The 27578-nt window shown below is 38.8% G+C and overlaps 1 protein-coding gene across 1 annotated transcript in view; it reads left to right on the top strand.

Annotated features, from left to right (window-relative positions):
* Positions 1-738: 738 nt before the first annotated feature.
* LOC135881945 (contactin-6-like) overlaps positions 739-27578 on the top strand; it is a 142343-nt gene continuing 115503 nt past the window's right edge. Inside the window, exons 1-2 of the mRNA XM_065408715.1 lie at positions 739-863; positions 11712-11887. Coding sequence (XP_065264787.1) covers positions 11746-11887 — 142 coding nt within the window. The 5' untranslated portion in view covers positions 739-863; positions 11712-11745. The remainder of the gene's footprint in view (positions 864-11711; positions 11888-27578) is intronic.

The raw sequence follows: 27578 nt of genomic DNA, 5'->3' as shown, positions 1-27578 counted from the left end.
ACGACATGTAACCAATGAATCATCATTTTCCAAGAAAAAAAAACATATTGAGACAAAAAATGCATACAGAAAACTGGTGAGCACTACCAAAGTAATTTTAAACATTTTAGAGAGGTAGGATTGTCCAGTGGTTAAGGCACTAGCTTAGGACTTGGGTTCAGTTCTCTGCTCTGTCACATACTTCCGGTGTGACCTTGGGCAAGTCAGTAAGTCTCTCTGTGTCACAGCTCCCCATCTGTAAAATGGGGATAAATAGTATTTCCCTACCTCACAGGGGTACTGTGTAAGGATAAATATGTTAACGGTTTTGAGGCCGTCAGATACTGCAGTGTTGAGCACCACACAAGATAGATTGATAGAATGACACTTCTTTGTCCTTCTCAGCTTCCACCCATAATCTTTATGCATAAGTGTGATGGTGATAGGAGAGGGAGTAGATGTAATAGACATCCACATAATTTCTGTCGGAAACATGCAAACAAGCTACTCTTCACTTTCATTATGTAAATAAACCATAAATCCCCTGGAATGAGGTTTTATTATGAATCTGATTTTAAATGTTTGCTCCATTATAGAAAAAAACTGCAGATTAATGCCCAATATAATAGTTTGCAAGGTCTTAGGTTTTAAACAAAGGGAAGAACACTGGAAACTCTGTTTTTTTGTTTTGTTTTGTTTTATTTTTTAATCACCTACATATAAAAGGCTAATCTTAAATTATTGTTTTATTTCACAGAGGAAGATACTCTTCATAGTCCTATTTTTATCCAAGAGCCATATGACACCACTTATTCTATTGGTTCAGAGGATCCAGAAATACTGCTGAATTGTACAGCCAAAGGATATCCATTGCCATACTACAGGTGAAGTCATCTTTGCAACTGTGTGGTCTCCCTGTAAATGTTTTAAACTTGATCAAAAGCTCAGTAGCACATCCCTTACATTGGTGAGTGACAACAGACACACTAATGCTATTAATGGGTCAATGGGACTACCTTTGTGAGTAGATACTCACCAATATGGGTAAAAGTGGCACAATCCAACCCTCAAAAATGGAATATCTTCACTTGAGTAACAATTCTATTGGATACTTAAATTAAAAACCCTAATAATGACAATATAAACTGCTCAAAGTAACCACTGTTTAAAATATTATTAAGAAATCATATGTAAGGGCAAGAAACAAAGAAAAAATTAGGCCCTTAGGAAATTATAAATCCCATAGAGCTGGGTTCAAATCCTACTGAAGACAATGGAAATCTTTCTATTGATTTCACTGGTTTGGATCAGGCCTGAGTTGTTCAGAATTCTTTTTTAAAAGATGGTGAAAAAATACACAAATACATCAATTTTGCAGAGTACATGTCATCAAAATGTCATTTTTTGCTAGTGTAATTTCATGAGTTTTTAATGTAAAAAAAACCACATCACTGAAAATTTCCCATAAAGTGTTAAAAAACCTACAACATTACCTAAAATACACAGAACAGCTGTGAAAACCTGAAAAGGGTAGCGTCTTGCTGTGCGTAAGTATTTGCAAAAACTTTCATAATAAAAGATTGCAATGCAAAAAACACAAGTCTTGCTTAACTCTAATTCTAACATTTCATGTATATATTTATAAGGTTTATTTAGAGAAACAGCATGGCACAGTTCTGATTTCTAGCTTACTATACCCAATAGGCTCACTTAATAAAATCTAGGTCCATAGCATTGTTTGTTTGTTCAATAACCTTAGACTCTTTTATTTTAAACATAGTCTGTTGCTCCAAGGTTCTGGAAACTTGAGTTTAATAAAAGGAGAAGTTGTAAGTTTAGAAAAGGATGCTATATGTTCCTCATTAAATGGGGTTAAAGCAAAGATGTTGGAAAAAGAAAACTGAGAAATGAGAAATTGTACATGCAAGATATTGAAGGAAATCAAGTGTTACCTAATGAATTGGAGAATATGTTCAATAACTTTTAAATATGAAGTGAAGGTTTTCCCTGCAAAGCTGCCAGTAGCAAATGGGAACTTGGCTTCTTTGCATCTTAAATGCCAATGTATAGCAATTAAATCTTTTCAGAGTTTTATATATGAGGAAGTACATTTTCCTCCATTTTTTGGAACAGTAGCTGCTCACTTTATATAGTATCAGGGGGTAGCCGTGTTAGTCTGTATCCACAAAAACAACAAGGAGTCCGGTGGCACCTTAAAGACTAACAGATTTATTTGGGCGTAAGCTTTCGTGGGTAAAAAACCTCACTTCTTCAGATGCACTATATATAGGTCTTCCAGCTCTCATCCCATGAACTCCTGCTATCTACCAACCTGGCCATCAGTTGTTTCAGGTCGCTGAGTTCAAAGCTCTCCAATACATCTACTCACCCACTTTCAATGAACTAGGGAAGAGGGAGCTTCCTTGGCAGCCTGTGAAAATCCCCAGCCCAGGCCTGCAGTATGTTCTCTCTCCTCCACACATATGCAGCAGGAGTAGCCTTCAGAACCTCAGAGTCACTGGGGCAGATCCTCAGCTTGTGTGAGTTGTCACAGATCCATTGTGGATCTTCCCCCTGATGTCCCTGTGGACACACACCCTTGGAATATGAACTCTTCTCAGTCACACCCCATACTCTCCTATTTCCCCCTCTTCCTCCTCTCGATTATTCTGTTTCTCATTTTCTCCCTCTCCCGCATTCCATGAACCTTACCTCCTTTACCCACATCCTGCCTATTTTCAATCCACCCCCAAAATACAATGGAATGAACAAGAGATGGAACAAATCATTTGGTGTTGTTTTCTTTCTCTTGCTCCCTTTTCACTTACTTTGGTGTAAGTCGAGAGTAACACAGTTATAGTAAATGGAGTTACAGTGACGCACAACTAGTGTGATGTCAGAATCAGTTTAAACATTTTTAGCTTTGCATTATATACAATATTTTGCAAAGCCCTGGTTACACTTATATGGTCAGATCCTGACCTGGAGCTTCATCCTCACCTGCACTGTTCAGGTCTTGCATTGACTTTACTGGGAGCTGGAATAAGACCTTCATGTAAATCAGCTTAACTCCTTTGATTTCAAAGCAGCTAAATCAATTATACCATCTGAGGATCTGGCCTATATATGTTAGGTTCCCATATATCTAGATAAATCAAGACCAGTATGAAATTGTAGTAATATGCTATGTTGAGTGTGGAGTTAAGGATTGCAAGGACTACTGCAATGTTTTTCTTTGATTCATAAACACAGAAGCACTACAATAGGAATTAAGTTATATATAATATAATTTGCCAGCTGGTACTTTTCTATATAAAGAAATATGTGGATGTGAAAATAAAATAAATAAATAATAATAATAAATGTTTAGTGTTTCCTAAAGGTCTTTTTATAAGATTATATAACATTATAACTTTTAAAAATATCTGTTGACGATAGTCATCATTTTTTGCAACTTCTTTTCAAAAACCCATAATACTTAACAACCACACCAATATATATATATATGGAGAGAGAGAGCGCACTGAAATGGGCATAGGGAATAAGGAAAAAATGAGACACTATATTCTACATTGTGCTAGAAATAGCAGAATGCAGACCAGATTACAATGAAAACAAAAGTAAAGATAGAAATATAACTTTAGATACTGAGTAAAACAACATGAATATTCAGTTATATTACCTCCCAATCTAATACCCTACTATGCCTTTTAATGTCCAACAAAGTTGGTTGTTTATAACAATATTTGGCCCAGTATTTCTATTGTACCTTATATAATATTGATGAAAGGAAAAAATATCACGTAGGCTTGCAAGATAATTTCTAATTCATTGCACCTGAGTATTTTCATTAGAGTAGAGTCAATAATTCACAATGAATAATTTTACCAATATACTTAGCCTCTTTTTCTGACTGCAAAATATCTATGAGCATATCTTGATTTTCTCTAATTTATTCATCATTCTGTTTTTCTTTTCATTTTTTAAATCTTTGAGGATTGTTCACAAATAGTTCTCTGTGATACTTATACATTTCCTGTTTGAACTGTGGGTGATGACTTATGATTGTTCAGGTACGACACGTGGCATTTTTTCCCATCACTGATTGCAAGAGATCAAATGAGCTCTCTTGCATACCGAATACAAAATTCCATGTGAGTTTGAAATTCACATCCTTTGATTATACATTCCAGGAAAAGATATTTGTTTAAATAAGTAAATAAATGCCACATTTTACGTGTGTGTGTGTGTGTGTGTGTGTGTATATATATATATATATATATATATATATATAAAGTTACAGTGCTATATATATATGTATATATATATATATATATATATAAATATATATTGAACTGTAACTTTTAATGGTGTTTTTCAGGGACTAAAATAAGATAAAATAACCCAAATGAAATCCAAATCCAGATAAAGGTAACAGACAAGTAAAAGTGTTGGGAAAAGCAAAGGCAAAGGGTAAAACAGTTACAATTGATATAATCCATGTTATTTATTAGTAACATTGTATACATTCTGATATTTTAAAGCTGTGATAGAAGTGGGGTCAGAGGGGAGGGGAAGCTAGCACAGGAGTGGACGTCAATAGCTAAAGGATTGGGTTTTGTGGAGGGATTTGAAAGAAGAAAGTGAGGATGCATGGCATCTGGCTTATATGCTGTGTAGCGACCAGTGGCATTTGTTGTTTTACTGGCAACAGACTTTACACACTAGTTCACTGAGGTGTTAAATTCTGACAATCTTTAGGTTCTGTTGATTACAATGGAAGTTGATGGTGCTTTGATCCTCACAGCATCTTAAATAGAAGGATTTAACATTACTGTGCCCAGTGAATCTGAGAATACATTTTCTAGATCTTGTTCATACTATTGAAAACGCTGAGAATGATTGATGGATCAATCCTTTCTGTTGCCTGCCCCTTGTCTAACATGTTGTCCCTTGGATCACTCTAAAAAAATATCTATCTGCAGTAGGCTGCCTATGGCAATGAATTTAGCAATTAGGCACCTATCAAACTTATATGTTGGACATGATGTTAAAAACATATCAAAAACATTAGTGAATTATGTCAAATCAAAAAGAAACTGAAATCATCTGTGTATCCCTTTCCCCTCTGTTTTAGTCACTAGATGTTAGACTTTTTTCCCCCCTCTTTCTGTGATCATTCATGGACATTAGCCCATCTGGCTTATAAATAAATATTGATCACAAAAAGGAACTGTATTCCTCTAAAGTGTTGTGTAGGAGATTTTCCAGCTGTATACAAAGGATGTAAGACAAACACAGAACTCTAATAATGAAGACTTTGAAAATGCTCTTTCTACAGAAGATATTGTTGTTACAATAAGTATTCTTAAAACACATATGTTGTGTTAGTTGGTAAATACGTTGGGCCAGATAATCAGCTGGCATAATTAGATATAGTTTATACAAACTGAGAATCTGACCCTTACAGTGTACTTTTTTAATCTCATGACTTAGTTATCAAGATAACCTCAATCAGCTATATGACTAATACATTCATTTGTCTTCTAATTAGTGATGAGCCTTCACATGATGCTACAGTGAGGGTGTGAAAGTGGTCTAGTGGGAGCAATGAATGGCCAGTGCTCATGTGGCTTCTGATGAAGCTGCTGCTACTTCAGAGAGACTATAGAGAGGTGTAGGAGGTCAGAGGAGATGATTTAGGACCTAATTCAAAGCTCCCTGACATCAAAGGAAAGTCTCATACTGACTGCAGTGAACTTTGCATCAGTCCCCACCCATGTCCAGTTAACTAGGGAACATGTGTTATGCTTACACTAAGGTTTAGGTACTGTAAAGTTATGGGGGAAGCGGAGGAGGAATGAGGAGGAAGGCATGCTTGTGTGGTTGATCTCTGCCCCACTTCTTGTTCTCTTTACTGATAGTGAGATTCAGGTGGCTCCTGGGGATTTGAGTGCCATTTGCTTATTCTGGAAACTTCATCTTAGATTGGAAAATGAAGGAAAATTACTGCAACAGAGAGGGTCTTTTAAGTCTGTACAGTGCAATTTGTTTTTTGTTTTTTTTATTAAGCACCACTCATAGTGCTCATTGTGCTGTATGGAGCCAATGCTGATTTCCAGAAAATTTCGTGTGCTTGCCCAGCCCTGTTACTGATCAGTTTGGCTTTTGGTTGTAATGATCAGAATGGAAATGCTGTCTTGAATGTTTTCAAAGACAGGAACGACTGCCATGCCTCAGTGAGTGCCACTGAGCTGCTCATAAATATTTTAACCACTTAGAAGAGCATCAATAAGGACCAATAATAATAATTGGATTGACCTGAGTTGGCACTAACATGCCTCAGAGAATCCATTCTATCTCACTGAGATAAAGGGGAGATTTTGCTTCTATGCACATCTGATTTGAAAGTCCATGATTTCTTGGATCTATAGATAGTGCTTGTTCAGGTGCAATGATCAAAGGGAAGTAATGTGGCTGGTCTAATTAATGCTTATAACAAAGTCCCAATGTATATTTTAAAACAAAAGTGGTAACACAAATCTCACCCTCCTTCCTTCTGTGCTTGTGGCTAGCATTTTTTGGTAGCATACAGAAAGCAACCCAATATGTGAAGAGCTACTAAGAGGATGTTTTCTAACGAGTTTACTTTAATTTCAAACCAGGACCCCAGTCCTGCAGTGGGTAGCACCCAGGCAGACTATTGCACCGTGTAGAACCTACAGCTGGGTGTAAAATGGAATTTCCATTCTACAAGAAGTTCTAAAATTTCAAAATTTGTTTTCATTCCACATTAGAATAAAAAGCCAAAATGTTGAAAATTCCTGCGGAATGAAAATTCAGAAGAAAAAAAATCTATTTAGTGCAATCAAAACATTGTGTTTTTATAATGTTGAAACCTATAATTTAGATAAAGTTAAAGAATTAAAGAAAGTGAGTATTATCAATGCCAGTCAACATGGTTTTATGGAAAATAGATCTTGTCAAATGAACTTGATATCATGTTTTGATTATATTATAAATTTGGTTCATAAAGGTAACTGTGTTGACATCATATATTTAGGCTTTTGTAAGGCACTTGCCTTAGTACTGCTTGATATTCTGATTAAATTAGAGCACTAAACAATATCAATGTACTACATATTAAATGGATTAAAAGTGTCTGATGAATCTCAAAAAGTAATTTTAATGGGAAACCATCAATTAGGGGTGTTTCTTATCTATAAGAAAGTCAAGAAGTGACTTGATCATAGTCTACATATGGAGAATATATCTGATAAACCTTTAAACTAGCACAGAAGGCATAATAAGATCTAATGGTTCAAAGATAAAGCGAGATAAATCATACTAGAAAGTAGGCACGTATTTTTTAACAGTGAGGATAACTGACCACTGGAACAACTTACCAAGAGACATGGAAGGAGGATTCTCCATCACTTTAAGTCTTTAAATCTAGAGTGGAAATCTGTTGTATTCAATGGACCCAAAGACTCAAAGGTGTTAACATGACCCTGTCATTGCCCAGCATTAAACAGTTTTAATCAGTGTCCAGAGTCTAGAATGCAGAGACCTTAGCATGCTTAGTACTATGGCAAACACACCATTACAAATCTTTTTTACTTTTTAAAATTAAAGATGAAGAAAAGAAGGAAAAACAGTTAAAGCATTTGAAATGTAAAGTTTTAAATAAGGCTTTTATTTTAACCCTATCCGCTGTTTCCTTCCCCCTTAGCTACAGAGAGTTTTTATGAAGAAAATTCCCTTTTTTGACTGTCTCTTAGATGATTATAACTATTCTTTTTGGGGAGGAAGAGAAAAGGTTAGTTGAGAGGGGCTGGAGCTGTTATTTTTGCTGTCTGATCTCATTTCCTAAAAGACAAAACAAGACACGCACAGGAGGGTACAGGAAAGAACAGGAAAGATAGAAAATGCAGCTTCTGTCTCTGGTGCTTATTTTCATCTCGTACTCTCTCAGCTAATAAAATACAGGCACATCAGACCATCTTATTAGGCACTCTGAGACTTGGCAAACTTGTAGCAGCAGTGAGATTTTTAGGGCATTGCTTTTAGCTGCCTCTTTGGTCACAGGTTTACAGCAGTGTTGAAAAGTACACAGTTTTGGCTGGATAAGACTGACTCTTATTAAACAGAAGGCAAAAGGAGAGGGGTAGGAAAAACAAGAAATAAGGCAGGGAAGGGGGAAAAACTCTGAGGAGGGAGGGACACAAAGTCTCACATCTCAGGTAGTGTTCGGGATTTAGCTTGAACCAGTGGAGGTTAAAATGTCTTATGGGTCCACCTCTCTGGCCCAATCTCATCAGGACATCTCTCAAGATTAGAGTGTTGAATCTCCAATGGTGTGACAGTGGATTTCAAGGTCCCAGAAGATAGTGGGAAGATACTCACTCCTTCTTATTCTCCCATCTATCAGTCAGCCAGCATCCATGATAACTAATTCCTTCACCCCAAAGTATCTTTTTGAGGATCCCAAAAGGGGGGATGTGGATGGAAACGGAGCTCAAGCCCTCATTATTTTGTCCACCAATTCGTTCTAATTTCCAACACACCAGTTTTGGTCCATTGATTTTCAATCCCACACTTCTGTTGTTTACCAGGGTATGAGCTTAACATAGTCCTTGAGTTATATCTGTAGGTCTTTTGTATTTGGCCTGATTGAGTCTATCTCCCTTTTGTACCTTTTTCTGATAAATATTTATTGTTACAGATTATTGTGACCTTTTAAAAACTTTTATTCACTTTCTTATATTTAGGCTCACAACTGGGGTAGCCCTGCTAGGCCCCAATTATCACTACAGGTCTTTCTAAAAGATGTGCTGTAGCTCAACCAGAAGTTATGGGTTTGATGGAGGATTTATGGCGGACAGTCTATGGCCTGTATTATGTAGGAGGACAGAATAGATGATCATACAGTTCCCTTCTGGCCTTAAACTCTATAGGCCTGGTCTACACTAACCCCCAAATTCGAACTAAGGTACGCAACTTCAGCTATGTGAATAACGTAGCTGAAGTCGACATACCTTAGTTCGAACTTACCGCGGTTCAGACGCGGTCCACACGCGGCAGGCAGGCTCCCCGTCGACTCCGCGGTACTCCTCTCACCGAGCTGGAGTACCGCAGTCGACGGCGAGCGCTTCCGGGATCGATATATCGCGTCCAGACCAGACGCGATAAATCGAACCCGGAAGTTCGATTGCCAGCTGTCGAACTACCGCGGTAGTGTAGACCTGGCCTATGAATCTAAAAAACAGGTGTAGTATTTACTTCACTGGAGGTCATGTTTTTGTCAGTCTAATTTGAGAACATTTCCTTTCTAAACAAATATTTAAACCAAGCTCAGTGACTTGCATATTTTTGGTTTATATTCTGAAGATAAATTATTAGTCAGTGATGCATTTTCCACATACAGTGATAAAATATATATTTTTAAATGATTGCATTCAAAAAGGTTCATAAAACTGTTAGATCAACTGGGCTTAATATAAAGATATTAAAAATGATTTGAAATAATCCTTCATGGATTAGTTAATATCAGATAAATACACTAGGGCACACATGCTATGATTAAACACTTGTCTGGCAATCTCATGGATTCGTTAATTCTGTTCCTTCATTGATTTAAACATATTAATTAGGAAAAAAGCCCACACCAGGAGCTGAACCCCTGATCTATATGCACAGTTTAATAATCATTGTACCATGGTGATTAGAATGATTATGGGGATACTGTGAAAAATTCATTTGCTGCAACTAAGCCAACAACTTTGCATTTGTGTTGAAAAACAATTATGGAGCTTAATTGGGAGCCATGTAATGATGACAGCAGTTATTTCAGTGATTGATTCCCAAATTAAAGAGAGCTGGCAAACTAAATACCAGTATTTCCTATGCTAGAAAACTAAAAGGAGAACCAAAGTCCAGAGAGCATGCACAGTACACAAATGATGAAATATGGTGAAATCCTGACTGTGATATACAGAACTGCTTCATATAAAAGGCTGATGGATGACCATTACCTACAGCTCTGCTTGTCTCGATAACAATGTGAAAGATAAAATAAGACATAGGAATTCAAGGATCAAAATTAGCAGCAACTGGAGGCAAGCAAAATATTGATGTTCTGCAGTTGCCACTAGACTCCTTAATGTTAAAGCACTCATAAAACAGAAGTTAGAGATATGGAGGATCCAGCTAAATTATTTAAAGCTACTAGAATTTGTTCATGAAATTCAATTGATTTGATATTTGATCAATCACTTCTCATCTTTAAAAGCATATATCCTCCTCCAAGGTCATGTTTCTTGTCTTTCTCTGTACATATTTGTCAAGATTTTCCTTACAGCATGCAATGACATTTCACATGATTCTTTGAAGCATCTTCTCCTACTCACAAATATTCCTCACAATCAAATTCTATGGAGAAAACCCTCTCAGTGGTTGGTTCATATAAAGTATTTTGCAATGCACAGCAGGGCCAGCTCCTCAGATGATGTAAACAGGTATAGCCCTATTGTCTTTAATGAAGCTATGCCAGTTTATGACAGCTGAAGATCTAGGTTTACATTTGTGGGAAATGATTTTAGTTTAGAAGATGTTGGTGAAAGTAAAAAAGTTTGTTTCAAATTTTTGATTGTAGAATCTAGTTCTGCTAAACTACCATCACTGTGAATAATCTAATTGTTGAAGCTAATTAGTACTCTATATTTTGCTCTGTGATTGTATGGATAATTAACAAACAAAATTCCCCTGGTACAGAGGGCTCACAGAAGGCATCTGTGCCACTTAAGCCATCCAGGAAGTGTCTACATCCTTTGCAGGCCACAGAGGGGTTTACCCCACTTTCACATGCCAGTGCAGGGTGTGAACAGAGGGTAGAGTGGAGTGTGGGGACTGGATTAGGTGAAGAACCACAGGGTCATGTGGAGCCAGTGATGCTAAAACCGTATGTATATGCAAGGACAAGGCTTCAAATGTTATTCAAGACCACCCCTGGAGCGGGACCTATTGAGGGGCTTCAACCCATATGAATGCTAGTTTTTTGGGCTTTAACTTGAGTTATGTTAATTTCATCCTAATGTGACTAATGGTAAAGCCCTGAGACATTTTCCTTTCAAAAATAAAGAATATTTATTTTCAGTAAAATATAATGTTTATTTTGACATTTGTAAGTAGCTGTGAAATGTTGCAGACCCAAGCTTTCTACTTAACAGACTAACAGAGACAAATCATGTTTTAAAATAGCAGCATTCTCATTATTACATTATCAATCTCAGGCATGCTATATAAAACCTTTCCGCTTTCTTCTGCTCTTTGAAGTATAATCCTTTCTGATTTATATCTCTAAAACATTTCTATAACCAAATTTATGACATCACTTGCAAGGGCCATAAAACATGTTCAGGTACCATTTAGATTATAAAAATAATGTATCTGCAGTCAAGGCATATTCTGTACTCTCAATTGGATGGATAATTTAGTTTTTATGAATAAGTTATCATTACTTTTTGTAGATATTGGTTGAACTCTGGTGACTAACATCAAACCAGCAAAGATTTTTAAACAATAGAATTATTGATAATATTAAGATTGATATAAAAAGCATTCTGATATTTAACCATACTTTTATTGTTACAGGTATGCTACAGCACGCTATTTGATAAATATGAATGGGCTCTGTAAATTATAAGCATAATTTGATTTTTTTCCCCTCAAAGGTGGAAGCAAAATGGCACAGATATTGATCTTACCATGAGTTATCACTACAGGTTGGTTGGAGGCAGCTTGGCAATCAATAACCCACATACAAAACAGGATATTGGAACATACCAGTGTTTGGCTACAAATTCATTTGGAACAATTCTGAGCAGGAAGGCAAAGCTTCAATTTGCATGTAAGTTGCTAAGACTGCATTTATTAAGGCATTTCTAAGTAATTCTGTATGTGAAATGTAATTTATTTGATAATTAACGTATCATGATAACCACAATGAAAGGGGTGGATTTACCTCTGCAGTGCTTTTCTATTTTAAATTTAAAAAAACCCTATTTTCTCATAAAATATTAACAACAGAAACAGACTTCCAATTCCTTACAGCACTCAGAGAACAATAATTACCACTGATGATTGAAAGGTCAAGGAAGATTAATGCAATTACTTTTGTTCAATAAAGCTGTTATGTTGTGTTTTTTTTAAGAGGGCTTTTATTTTATTTTTTGGTCGGAGTGATATCCATTAGTTATCTAGTTCCACACCTAGCCACATGCAAAAAACGTTGCAGGAAGACTAGGCTTTACATTTGCTACAGCATAATGATATCCAACAGAGTCACATAAATGTCACACCAGTAATTACTTCAGTGACATTTTGTTATATTAACAGACATACAGTAAGATTCCCTTCTTCCTTATACACTGTGCAAAAGGATATTGTTCTGCTGTGCTGAAATGTGTCAGATTTCAGCCAGGTTGGGTACAGTTGCTGATGTCAATTTGAACCAGTTTGAGAATTATTATGCTAACCCTTTTTCATTTCTTTTGCACATTTCTGAGTGGTGACTGAATTCTGTTGGTACCCTCAAAGGAAACTTGAAGGAAGCCACATGTTTTACTTGCACTCTTTTTTTTTCAGTCTAAAGGTCTGCACTGTCTTTCATTGTGAGAAAGCAATTGTTTTCAAACCTCATTAATAAAACATACTTCTAAAGACAACCTTATGTCGCTATTTCAGACATCAGTAAATGTATTAATTATTAATCTTGTTCCATTTCTCATAGCAAATCTCATGTCACAGAGGTTATACAAAGGAGACATCAGAGGTTGAGATGGTTCACAGACTTTTTTTTCGTAAAGCTGATCATTTGGTTTATCATTTGTGTTGGGTTTTATAATTTTCCCACTGACTTTCTTAAGCAAAGAGCTTTTGTCTCTGGAGCTTGACAAATGAAAACCAAATTTTAATTCATCATATTCTGACCCTTTTATATTTGTTTTTCTCAAATATTTCTGCAAGCAACCTTTTGTTCATGGGAAATGAATTCCAAGCTTGAAGGTGAAATTTGCTTTGTGACAAAACAAAATCCCTGTCAGGCAGAAGTAGTGGAGCAGCCATCTTAGAATTTTGTTTGTGGAGACTGAGTGAAGAAGGAAGCAGGGTTGGCTACTGGGAGGAAACTGGGGAATTAATGGAGAAGGAGGAGATCAAGAGAGGAAAAGGAAGATGCCCAGCAGGGCCTACAAGGAGGAAGCTGAAGGCTGCATATATGTCACAGATATACTTGTAATCAAGGTGTCTCTCCGAGTCCAGCTCCAAATCTGATGAAGGGAAACTCCTCCTTTTCTTCACCCACGGGCACATTGTCCTGCCAGAAGGAAGATACATCCACCTGAGAAGGGAGCCTGTAGGAAAAATAAAAGGCATCCGGGCCCTACCCACAGGATGTCCTGAACATTTCTGGTAATATTCTTCTCACAGCCTGGGTAGGGGAAGGAGGGAGCTACAAGATGAACGGAGCATTGGAAGAGAAGAAGAGGAACCTGAAAAAAGAGAAAGGGGGCTTGCAGGAAGGACTGGAAGGAGTTTCTGTCTCTTTTCACTTGGAAGAAGGAAGGGAAACCATTCTCTGCCAGGCTGCTGTTGCATATTATTTTTACACAGTTCTTGGCATGAATCACATGACCAAGAGTATTAGCCAGGATGGCTGACAGAGACACATTCCATATGTGGAGCTTGTGTTTGAAGTAACATCCACTGAAAGAGCTCCCCGATGCAGAGAAGAGAAAACTTTGCCAAGTAATGGAATAGAAACACAAACCTCTATTTGGCTAAAGAACTTGAAGGTGAGAATAAATCTGACACAAACTGCAAAGATACATATCTCCAGACTGAGTAGGAGTTAACTTTTGCATGGTGCTAAGCCAAAAGCAGGTCCACAGCTTTCTGAAGGATGATTTAGATCTCAGAATGCTGAGGAAATTGTCTTTGCCAGACAAGTATTATTAGGATCTACAAACAAGAATACAATATGCAGCAGTGGAAAGCAAGGATACTACGTAGGAGACTATGAGAACTCTCTCACTCCTAGATTAGTGTACCAGCAACTGGCCATCAGTTATCAGGGGTGAAGTTAACCAAAACCTAAAGGAAAACACAAATGACTTTTCCCAGACAATTCTGCTGGCCAGAAAATCTGCATAAGGAGTACACAACTGGATGCAACTAAAGCAATTCAACAACTAGTAAGGACTATGGCTACATGGATAGTGTTAAATGGCTTTGTCTCATTCATACAGAGTTTTTGGCACTCTATATTGGTGAAACATTCTACCAGTAGAACTTAATTCATTGGGAGATAAGGTCCCTTAGTGATATACCACAAGCTCCAAAGATTAAAGGTCAAGTAGTTCGTTTATTGATTTGATATTTGATATCCCCAGAGATACACTTCCCACAGCTACTTGTGGGACGAATATGGAATACAAGATCCTAGTTCTCATTTGTGTGGACCAGATGAACCAGCAAGTTCCAGCCAACATTAGTACTAATATGTGGACGTATAAGAAAGAGGAATGTAAACAGATATGAGATCCTAATTTCAGGAAGAAGTCTTCATTATCAGAGGAGATAGCAGAAATGCAGCAAGAAACTGAAGTGAAAGCACCCAATAAAAAAGTCACTCTGAACATATGGCTCATAACCTGGTTTACAGAAAGAAAAGACAGCAACACTGAGAAAGGCACAAGGGCACCTTGTTGAGGGGTCTAGTACAAAGTCCTTGGCAGATAGGTTAAAAGATATGAAGACAGAAAGGGATTTTCATTCATTCAATCTAGTCATTTTCATGAATGGTACCTATATGGCTCTTGGCCCCAATCTATTACGAAAGCTACATAGCTTTTAACCAGTTTTCCACCTATGGGTCCAATCAAAAGAGAATTAAAATTGTGGTGCAAAAGAAGAGTCACAAAACTGCTCTTATAAAATGAAGAGAAAGGTCTTGATAAATCAAGCACTGACTTTTCTTTGACCTCTCAAAATTGCACTGCTTAATAGCCAGCTGGTACATTGCCCACTCCAAGGCCACGTAAACATCAGTAGGAGTTCTGAGTGTCTCAGGATCCCATTACTGCATTGGGTGGGGACTCTGAAAGTTAGTACTATAGGATCTGGTCCTAAGTTTGTGGGGGTTTTTTTTGCCTGAAACAAACAATGGCTCAATTCTACCACTTTCACATAGAACAACACCTTACTATATGAGTAGTCTCATTGATTTCAGTGGACTACTCACCTAGGCCCTGAGCCTGCTACTGTGTCTGCAGGGACTTCAGTAGGGATTTGTGGGAATGCAGGGGTCTGCCCAATTGGTTCCAGCTTCAGGATCAGGTCCCTAGTAGTGTATTACTCATCAAATTTAAGTGTGGCATAATCAGACTCTGTATAAATAAACAGCAATAGTGGAAGGAATTATAATTATGTAATAATGCTACTTATTATATATGAAACATGATTATTTCACTGTTACAGTCTCCCATTTCCTATCTTCGCACCTCCCTTCATTTGTTTCTTGTGTACACCTGTTGTCTCATATCTTATGCTAACCCCTTTGTGACTGAATGTCTCTATTTTATTATACATGTGTGCACTGTGCCTAGCACAGTGGGGCCCTGATCTCAAGATGCTATTACAATCCCAGTCAAAATAATAATTCTAGTAATATATTTGGGAAGGGGAATTTTAAGTATATTTGTTTCCTTATTACAAGGTAAATAACCATACATTATAATGTAAATTATTGTTACTCAAAGTAACTTCATGTCTTCCTCCCTCTTCTCAAACTTGTTGGCCACATATTCATTGCACACCTCAACAAGATTTGTGAAAATTATGAGCTTTTTCTACGTTGAGTAACAAAACAATTGCTCCATAAGATTACAAATAGGTGTTCAGATTCAGCTGGAGTTTCCTTCTTATACTCCATTAAAAACAGAGCTGTCAAATCAAAGCCTGCAGGAGGAATATTGTGTGGGCGGAAACGACATAGATTATTAAAATAAAAGACAGTATCATTGAGACAGAGGACAGTGCAAACACATAGATGCTTTAGCAGGACACATGGCATGGCCATGCCTAGGTTATTAATACTTCTTGGTGAAAGTTTGTGTCATCCTAAATAGAAAGGAAATTGTACATATTCCCCATAAAGTATCTACTTTTAAATTAGAAACTGCAATTCAGCATTGATTATTCACTGCCCAATATGCTCTTCAACAGTTAATGTTATCTAGATAAGAACTAGAGCTGCATAATTCAAATCCAAATCCAGATCTGGATTTCCAACCCCTTCAAATGATCAGATCCTGGATCTTCCTTTTGCAGCCAGTCACAAAAAAATGGGTCCAGAACTAGATTTAGATTCTGAATCACCCCCTCCACTCCCAAAGTCAGGAGTCAGCAGCCATCTTTTTTTATCACCTAGGTGACACATTCAGCCATGGTGCAGAGGCCTAGCATGAGGCTCTGTGCAATGGTTAACCCCTGAGTGGGCGGAGCCTTCAAGAGAGCTGCCAGGCAGAGAGGCCTCTGCATTTCCTTTGGGCAGTGCAGAGCAAGTAGCCTTAAATAGGAGGGTGGTGATGGGGGAGGACTAGGGGCAGGTCAGTGCTGGAGCCATGGAATCTGAGTTTATGTGCATCCAGTGATCCCAAAACACTACACAAGTGGTGCAAAGGGACTTCAGCTCTATTCAAACTTATATGCTGGAGTAGCAGTCAAGGAGTCCCTTGTCCATCCTCACTACCCTTCACTCAGTCTGAAAAATCAATCAGATTAATAATTATACAATACTTTGAGTGATGCTGTGCAAATATTGAATGACCATTAACTAACTACTGGTTCTGCATTCAGCATGGTATTTTCTAAAACAAAGATGTTACATTTAGCATGGGTGCAGGCTTCCCTGACTTGAGAGTTTTAGTTTGCTTTTCCCCTTCATGAACGTAGCATTAAAAATGTTCACTGCCAGCATCCTCCTAGATACCCAGAGTGCAATGACAGGATCCTTGGTGATAATGCCACTAGAAAACGGCGTTTCTAGAAATTGTCACAGAGCCAATCAAAGCAGCGATTTGGGGTGTAATTTCATTGCAAGAAATAGCAAAGGTGGAAGCGCAGGAACATCAGAAAATCCACAAGATGAAAAAGCATCCCAATTCATGGAAGAGTTTTGACCAGTGAGTGTTTCTCTTCTACTTTGGCGTTAAGAGGCATTTTCTTCATGCATATTAAGGAGTTGTTTTTCATAAAGTCTGTCTATTTTTGTGAATGAAGATTATATAACTCACATTTAATTCCTTTAAAAAAAAAAAAGTCATGAAGAACTGTCAGAGTGCTGCTTCAGCTGGGATTTTATCCCTCAAGCACTGGGGATTTGGTTTAATTATTTCATCAGTGTTAAGTAAAATAAGTATATGCAAACAACTGGGCTGGGGGGAAATACCCATAACCAGCTGCAGTAAAGCAGTCCATCCTTGCCCATTATTATTTCTTTTAGTTCCAAGTAATGATCCAAACATACACAAGCACATTCCAGAAATGACAAGTCAAATAACATACTGAGGAAAAAATACTATGTTGTGACTCAAATTATGTGAAACAATATCATTCATGACTATTCATAGAGAGTGAAAACAGCAGACCAAATATTTAAGACATCCAATTTGTCAGGGATCTGAAATGAGATTTTTTCTAATATATTAAAATTATTTTGTCATATATTCCATTGTTACCCGGGGTTCTTTCAACCCAAAGCTCTTGGTAACTTTACTCTGTGCGAGGAGGTGTCAGGAAATAAATCAGGGGAGACACGGCCGTCCGACCGATAGATGGCTGGCACAAACAGGACAACACAAGAGTGCTTTCACTAAAAGCTAAACTTTACTAGTCTCAAGCACTTACACACATCCGCAACAGGTTAGTAAAACACCCCCAACCCTTGATAATTACCAAAGCTGAGAGTGGCTCTCGAGTGACACAGCGGCAGGCTTCCGGTGGCCAAATCTTCCGTCTGCCGGTGGGGACTGCAAGATGTATCCAGAGGGAGAGTCCAAAAGAGTCCCGAAGAGTGCCCCCCCCCAAAGGAGTCCCATTATCTCAAGCTTTCCCCCCTTATTTATACATTAGTAATACAATGACATGTCCCTTACAGAAACCTTGTTAAGTAAGCAGTTTTAATGATGGAGCAAGAGGTTCCTTCTGATTATTGATTAACCAGGTGTGGGTTTTTCCAGAGCCTGCATCCTTGAGACCTCAATAGACATTCCTGGGGCATATCCTACTCTTTTAAAACGCCTGTATCAGCAACTTCAACACAATTCTTATCAGGAAGGACGTGGGGTCAAGCTGCCCCTTCCGTGGCACCCCAAACCCCCTCTCCTCCTGCCTGGGTCAAGCTGCATGGCCACTTTACAGCCTGCTGACTAGGTGGCTTTTTAACAGTAAGCCAGAGTGGTTTTAGGCACTTTACTGGTTTGCCAAAGTCTCCCCGTACACCATCACTAATCAGAAGAAGTGATCATGATTTCTATTTAACACAGGTCTATTCCTTTCACATGTAAAAGTCAAGTGACAGTCAGAAATCCTTATTTTTTACTTGTGAACTCCAATAAACATTCACAAGAACTTGAATTCAAGTACAAGCTTAGTGGGTTTCAAAAGAAAGCAATACTCTTGGATCAGGTCGTACAGACATATTTGTCCACATTTTTAAAAGCTTCCCCCTTTATTTTAAACAGAGCTCTAGTTGTATTTTGCTTGACGTTTTATGGCCACATTTAGATACCCATTGATTTCAATGGGATTACTCAGAAAGCAAGATGGTACTCTGTGCAAAGGTATCAGAACCTGGACCTTATTATCAGTGTTAGAAAGAACATCTCATGTTCCATTTTCATCCTCCCTACCCTTGGCTGGAGATAAGGTTCAGTGCTGGCACATATGCTCCAAGAATTTTGGATGCAAGAACAGGGATTGGAATAGATGGAAGATATCTGGATTTCCTAAACGCTCTAACATGGTGTTTGTCTGACTGTTGTATGTGTAGAACAGACAAAATATTCTCTTTGTTAAAGTGACAAATGGATGAGGAAATAGCCCCTCTAAGACATGATCTTCTGTTTTGTAATGGGGGGGGGGAACAACCCCAAACCCTAAATCTTTATCAGTATCTAACCATTTTAGGATAAGATATTTAAAAACATTCAGATCCATTTAGTCTTAGCTAGATCATGACAGTATCAGGTACATGCAGAGCCCTTTTAGACATTTTTTGTATGAGATGCTCAGAAAGCATAAAATCCCGCTTTTCATCTGATTACTTCATCATGTTGTTTACCTTTGACTGCACACAAATTACATGAACATCACAAAGCAATATAGCATGCCTCAAAATGTCATAACCCTTTTTACTTGAACCATATGTTTTGAAACAGAAAATGGAAAAATCAATGCAGTTAAATCAGATCAGATATTCTGAATTTATGAAGTCTCGACATGCATGAATTTCCCTCTAAATGGCTCATACACTACTAGCTAGGCCGATAGTGTGCTACTGTACATGTGTTGAGATGCCCATTGTAATTATTATATCATGATTAAAGATGTAGTGGGTGTAGTATCTATTGCCCAGGAGTAAAAGCTTTCTCAGGTAATTTGAACCACTGATTACCAATGAATTACCTACAAACGCTTGCATACTGATCAGCCTGACTTTATCTTCTTGTACTGTATGACACAAAAATCATTGCAATATTTTTTCTCCTTAACGAATAATTGTATGAATTCCATAGTATTGTTTACATTTTATTCATTTTTGCCAAGGTTGAGAATTATGGATATGATTTTCAAAAGCTCCTAAGTAAACTAAGAGTCTAAGACATATCTTCAAAGGGGACTTAGACCCAAATCCTAAAAGGTGTTAGGGAATTAGGAATTAGGCACCTAAATACCTTTGAGAATCTGGCCTTAGATCTTTAAAAACCTAAGCCCCATTAACTTAAGTCACTTTTGAAAATGGGCCTTTGGCTCCTAACTCACTAAGGCACTTTTGAAAAATTTGCCCTGTGTCTCATCTTGGATAAGGAGCAGCCCATTACTGCACCACCCTCAGAGCAGCCCAGGGAAGGAGTTGTGACTTCCAGAGATGGAAGCAATCTTCAATTGACCCATATCGGCAACAAATTACTTCCCCAGCAGCACTGACTCTCTATCACTGGCCAGGATCACTGGCCAATGATTGGGGGAGGTGGGACAGAGCCAAGTATTCATTTATTCCCCACCCTTCTCTGGCCATTCCTTATCTTCCTATGGGGTGAAAGGAAGTAATACTGTCAAATTCAGACCAGGAACACCACAGAGAGGAGTAAAAAGGGGCACTTGAAGCCCCCTTACTCCCCTCTAGGGGCACATAAGACAAGTCACGGTTTTGCCATTTGTTTTACATTGCATTATCATGACACCTAAATGGAATAACACCTAAAACACACAATCATTGCTTACAGTTATTCCCATATCATCGGTGGAGAAGCTTGTCTCAACTTGTATGCACATATAGGACCAGATAGAGTACAGAGGAACATAGGACCAGAAGGAATTTCCTGGGTCATCCAGTCCAGTCCCCTGCTATGACAGGCAAACCCTTCATCTAATTCCATTCATAAACGTATCAAGCTCCATCTTAAAACTGATAAGATATTTAAAAACATTCAGATCCATTTAGTCTTAGCTAGATCATGACAGTATCAGGTACATGCAGAGCCCTTTTAGACATTTTTTGTATGAGATGCTCAGAAAGCATAAAATCCCGCTTAATTAACTTGTTTGCCCCCACTACTCCTATTGGAAGATGATTTCCAGCCTAATGCATTGCACCTCATTCTGTCACCAAGGCAAGATATGCCCCAGTGCGGATTCAACCTCAAAGAGGTCATGCAGTGGCAATGAATTACTGCCTGCCCTCCCTCAGCATTTCTCCCAAGTGAGGAAAGAGCAACTGACTATACCAAACTCAGGCAAGACTAAAGTGATGTTGGTAGTAGTAGGGGGGAACGCTTTGAAGATACCCTACTGCTGACTGACAGGTGCCTTCAGGTTGTTAAATGGGTCCACAACCTGAGTTCCTTGTTGGAATCTTCATTATGAGTGGGTACTCAAATAGCTAGCAGCAATAAATGCCTAATCCCACCTGTGACTGGCTAGAATGTGATCAATAGGAATGGGTATAATCTGCTGTATATAGAGTTGTAATAGATAAGCCTGGAGTTCACAAATGCAACTCCTTATTACGTAGAAACAATTCCCAATTGACTGGAAAAGCTCTGCCTTGTACAAAATGAATCTATCCATCTGTTTATGAGCACAAATCACCAAAGAACCCTCCAGTCTGAAGCCCATCCCCTCCCTCGGCTTCAGAACCCAAGCTGCAACTACAAAGCACTGTCTACACAGCTCTTTTTAGACAGCTAGTTCAAACCCTGCTAGCCCGATTCTTTCGACCCAACATTGTGTAGGCATACCCTGGGAGACCTGCGTTCAGTTTCTATTTCCGCCATAGACTTTCTGTGTCACCTTAAGTATGTCACTTCTTCTCCTTGTGTCAAAGTTCCCTGTCTATAAAATGGGGGTAATAGCAATTCCATACATCAGAGAGTTGTTGTGGGGAGTATTAAAGACTATGAATTGCTCAGGTAATAGGGACCATATAAGTATTTGTAGGTTATTTTTAGTTAGATATTATTTACTCTTCTGTTATTCCTATAGAAAGGTTTATCCTAAATCAGCCTGTTGTAAGTTGTCCTGGAAAAAGCAATATATGTGATTGAGATATTGTTGGTAACAAAGCATCTATAGGTCCCAGAGCTGTTGGATTCTGATTGATAAAATTTAATATTTTTTGAAGAGTAAAACCAGTCTCTTTATTTGCGGTGTGGGTGAAGTTCCTTTTTATCTATCCGAGTTTCATTGAACACAATATGACTTAGCTTCCAATAAATTATGGAATGCAATATCTACAATGTCCACATGTGCTGTTTTATTTTTGGCTTGGCACAAAAAATAAAAAGATAGATGGAGATTTGGAAAAAAATAAGAAAACCACATAAAATTCTCAGTAATAAATGACTGTTTTCTTTAAACAAAAAGTAATTAAATCAGTTTTTATTACTTATTTATTCTTGTAGCACAGGTAAATCTTGCTTAATATCAGTTTCAAAGACATAAGATAAAGCTCATTTATTTAGTCTTTATATTGTACAATTTATGTTCAAGGAACAGAAAGAGTCTTCATCATAAATACTTTTAATAATAAAAGTGAAAAAGGCCCCAAACTTAGCTATTCAGGATAAAAGGGATAAATTCTGATCTGAAGAATCACATTGTTTTTACCTTACAGCGCTATAAATAGTCACATCTCAACATCTTGAGTTGAAGTTGAAAACCATAGAACTGGGGTCACATTCACAAGCCGGGTTATGGCCCCTTTGCACTACTCAGGTGAATTCCAGACAATTCAGAGGGATGTCCCTGCTGGTGTTTTGTGCAGCAACTGGACCCCGTGATTCTCCCCACTCCTCTTGGGGTACAGGATGTGTGTGGGAGAGAGAAGGTGGGGGCATGTCAGGGTACACTGGCTCAAGAGCCGTTAAGGCTGCAAAGTTCATCTTTCTAGACAAGCATTTGGATAGGGCAACAATTGGTGGGATGGGGATCTTTGTTATGTTCTGTGTGGAAGGCCCAAGTGTTGTGAGATCTTCTGCTTTTTCTATTGCTTATATTTTATTGGATTATTATTTATAATATTGTGTGAGGGTGCCCAGGGCCAAACAAAATAAATAAATAACTGGAGATGAGGGCACTCAGTATTTCACAGCACATTGCAAGATAGATCTGGCTTATGGTGAACAAAGTCACGAAACTGGTTTTGTGCAGGTTCAGGACTACACATGCTCAGAGCCAATTGTATGATCAGAGTCTGAGTGAACAAACGACTTAGTCATATATAAACGCCTATATGCATACGGAAAAATCAGATCCAAATAGGATAGTGGGTAAATAGAAATAAAAGAGACCTGTTGAAGGTGAGAATTAATGCCTCTGCCATGAGATACAGTTTGCCACAAGGGGCCAAGTCCAGGGCCGGCTCCAGGCACCAGCTTAACAAGCAGGTGCTTGGGCGGCCAAGGGAGAGGGGCGGCATGTGCGGCAATTCGGGGGCGGCAGGTCCCTCACTCCCTCTAGGAGCGAAGGACCTGCCGCCGAACTGCCGCCGCCGATCGCGGCTTTTTTTTTTTCCCCCCAATTGCCGCCGCTGGTCGCGATTGTGATCGCGGCTTTTTTTTTTTTTGCTTGGGGCGGCAGAAATGCTGGAGCCGGCCCTGGCCAAGTCCATCCCTAGTGTAGCTGCATTGAAGTCAACAGAGTTACATTAAGGATTAATTTGGCCCATTTGATTTAGACTGTGGAGAGACAGGGCCGGCTCTAGGCACCAGCAAAACAAGCTGGTGCTTGGGGCGGCACATTTTTAGGGGCGGCATGGCCGGCGCCAGAATGCCGCCCCTAAAAATGTGCCCCGGCCACCCTAGCTCACCTCCGCTGCTGCCACTCGCGCACCGCTGCTCGCCCTCCCTCCCAGGCTCTCAAACCTGGGAGGGAGGGGGAGATCCCGAGCGGCCGCGGCGCGCAAAACAGCTGATTCGCGTGCCGCTGCTCACCCTCCCTCCCAGGTTTGAGAGCCTGGGAGGGAGGGGGAGACTCCGAGTGGCCGCGGCGCGCGAAACAGCTGATTCGCGTGCCGCTTCTCCCCCTCCCTCCTAGGCTTGAGAGCCTGGGGGGAGGAGGCAGGGCTGGGGATTTGGGGAAGGGGTATAGAGCTGAGGCGGGGCCAGGGGTGGGGTAAGAAAAAAACGGGGGGGTGGGGTGGCCAAAATTGTTTCTGCTTGGGGTGGCAAAAATCCTAGAGCTGGCCCTGGGAGAGAAATCTGTTTTTAAGAACTCTCCAATCTGGGGAAAACTCATGTAGATGTAAAGTGACTCTGTGATGACCGGTGACAAATGGACTCTATGATGACAAGCAAGAAAATGTAAAGAATATAAATATTAAAAATCTATATTTTGTTTCCTTTTGTGAGGGTCAATTTCTTGGCTGTGCCTCTGGCCTCCAGATGGAGTTTAGAGTGAAAGCCTCCATCAATACTCACTGCTCAGTACAGTTCACCCTGGCTTGGTTCAGAAGTGAGTTTTAATATTTTATGCTGTTAACACTATAGATGAAAAAAAAGTCAGATGTGGTCCAGCTGAAGGACATCATAGGATACACTTTGCAGTGAGTTTCTTTGTGCACACAGCAAATATAAACTCAGTCAAGGATTTTTCTCTACTTCAATGTTTAATTTAATTATGGTTTTTTGCTGTTCCTCCATTGTGGTGCTTGATATTATCTTGCAAAGGGAGCTTATTTTCTTAATTTATAAGACAGACAAAGTGTTGCTATCCACGTTTTACAACAGGGGAACTAGAGCACAGAGAGATTGAGGGCCAGATTTTTAAGGTATTTATGCACCTAAAGATGTAGATAGGCACCTATATAGTAAATACCTTAAAATATCTTGTCCTAAGTGACTTGTCCAAAGTCACCCAGAAAGACTGGGATTGAGTCAGGAGTTTAACCCAAATCTTCAAAGTCCCAGTCCAGTCCCTTAACTGCAAGGCCAACCTTCCACCAACCGTTACTCTGCTTCTGCTGCAATTTGTAATAAACTGATGATTTCTGACTGATTATAGATTATTAAAAATATTTGTATGTCCTTTAGCCAACCAGAGCAATTTACTCTAAAAGAGGAAGGCAACATAACTGAAAAAGCCAGAGCTTTAAACATAGCCTAAACCATCTCAGGCTAGGTCTACACTACAGGGGCGGGGTCGACCTAAGATACGCAACTTCAGCTACGTGAATAGCGTAGCTGAAGTGGCGTATTTTAGGTCGACTTACCTGGCTGTGAGGACGGCGGCGAGTTGACCGCTGCCGCGCCGCCGTCGACTCCGCTTCCGCCTCTTGCCGCAGTGGATTTCCGGAGTCGACGGAAGAGCCATCGGGGATCGATTTTATCGCATCTTCACTAGATGCGATAAGTCGATCCCCAATAGATCGATTGCTACCTGCCGATTCGGCGGGTAGTGAAGACGTACCCTCAGAAATTACTGAATGGATATTTGCACTCTGCCACTAATGCTTAAATGGGACAGGCTGTTTCAGTCAAATACTCCTGAATGATGGTTGTCTAATATTCAGCATAGGCTGCCTCTCATTGCAATTCAACTCTCCATCAGAATCTCCAGAGCCAATTTATGCCAATCAGAGGCCTCCTGTGAAGTTATTCAATTGGATAGATCTCTAAAAGGATGAATTTTGGTCACTGACTTTCTTCCCCCATCTGTTCCAAACAGCTCTGCCATGACAACTGGGGATAGAAGAGAGGGTATTCAGTCTCAAAGTGAAGGAGAAATAATGTACTATGCCCAGAACTATTGTGTCTTTGTGAAGGGAGATAGGAGGAAAAAAAGGATGAAGGTTTTCTGTTAAACAGAAGGTAGGGTAGGCCTGTGGACTATCCCCAGTGGGACAATGGAACACGAGCAGTAAATATTACATCAGTATTTCAACCTGTGCCTAGTGGAATGGGACACTCAGCATTCTTTGTGGCTGTTAGTTCAGCCATGATCATTGTGTCTCTATAGTGTGCTTTGGGCTATTGTCGCAATACAAGATTATATTAATGACAATTTGGAGGCTTACCCAACATATATTTTCAAAGGAGACAGACGAGATTATAGTAAAGAGCAACAAAGAGTCCTGTGGCACCTTGTAGACTAACAGATGTATTGGAGCATAAGCTTTCGTGGGTGAATACCCACTTCGTCAGATGCGTCTTTGTTGTTTTTTACAGATCCAGACTAACACGGCTACCCCTCTGATTATAGTAAAGAGAGGCTCTTTAAATGTTTAGTGGAAAATATAAGGATTTAAATCAGGAAGTGAATAATGCTAAACAGCTTTCAGCTGCCTTAATTAGAGATAGCATTGCTCTTAATCTTAAGAATGAATTTATGGAAAAATCAATTAGAAAGTAAAAATTGAAGATTAGATAGTGTTAAAAGAAGAAAGAGCTCAATAGCATCAACACCATTATCAGGATATAGGAAGCATTAGAGAACTTACTTGATAAATTCACTTTTGACAGTTAAAAAAGTATTTTGTGACTCTATGAGGTTTCTGAGCAACATGTGATCACTATGCACCACCATAGTGATATTTGTAGAAAATGAGGGTGCTTACCAAAGTAACTACTTTTATGAATACATGGCCCTTACAGATCCACATTAAAGGCTCAAATGCCCTGCAATGTGAAGGTGGAACACACTCCTCTCCTCCCCAATGTTTTTCTAACAGATTCCACTGCTTGGTGGCAGGCAATCTGATTTCACAGTGGGAGCCTGTGGTGGCAATGCCATGAGGGAAATCATTTATCATATTGTCTTCTGTTCATGACTAGGTCATGTCACAAGGATTAAAAAATGCCATATATATTTATAATATGGGTTGTCAACCTTTTAATTGCAAGGTACTGCCCTCTCATTTGAGGGGTCATGAACAGGTCCACAGTCAGTTGTGACCCTCCCTCTCTTTATGTCTAGATGGAAAGTGAGTCCTTTTGTAAAATGGGCTTACAGTATGAAAAAGGTCAAAACCCACTGATTTAGATCACTGAGCATAACAACTCCTGAAACCAACAAATCAAACCGACATTCAAAGATAACATTAATATGCTTACAATGGAGGTTTCTAAAATAAGTGTTCAAGCATAAACTGTGGGTTACCATTGATAAAACTGACTTTTTTCCCTCCCACCCTGACTATTAACATACTCTGAGGTTACCTGATCTTCTGTTGTTGTTTTGGTTTGGTTTTTGTTTATCATAATATCTGTTTTCCATGATGTTGAAAAAGAGTTGTTTTCTGTAGAAGAAAATTTTAAGGACTCTGATCTTCAATTTTTTTTTTTTTAGGTATCTTCAAGATTTTAAATAATTGATCTTGATTTAATTGACTCATTTTCTGATATTCAAATGCAGTTCATATAGATTTATAGATAAATTATGCCAGGACTTTTATTTCCCTTGTGCTGAATTTTTTTTCCATCAAGACCATCGGACCAGACATACATTACAAGTAATGGTACCAATAATATAGTATTATATACATTGCTGTATTACTTGTTTCTATTTAAACAAATTAGCCATATGATGCAGTTAGTGACGAACACTTAGATTGACAATTATCCAGTCTCTTCTATTACTAGTTAATTGAGACAAAGAGCGAATATCTTTTTTATTGGATCAACTTCTGTTGGTCTTCCATCTCTCTCATATGTTGACACCAAAATGGCTATAATAACACTGCAGACAGCAATAATTAATTGAGGACTTTTGTTGAAATCTCACTCAACTGTCTTTTTTAGATGAGTTTTCCTCATGCTATT

This window comes from Emys orbicularis, chromosome 7 (assembly GCF_028017835.1).
Source record: "Emys orbicularis isolate rEmyOrb1 chromosome 7, rEmyOrb1.hap1, whole genome shotgun sequence".
NCBI lineage: Eukaryota > Metazoa > Chordata > Testudines > Emydidae > Emys > Emys orbicularis.
The sequence above is the reverse complement of the archived record's forward strand: the minus strand, read 5'-3'. Positions and strand labels throughout refer to the sequence as shown.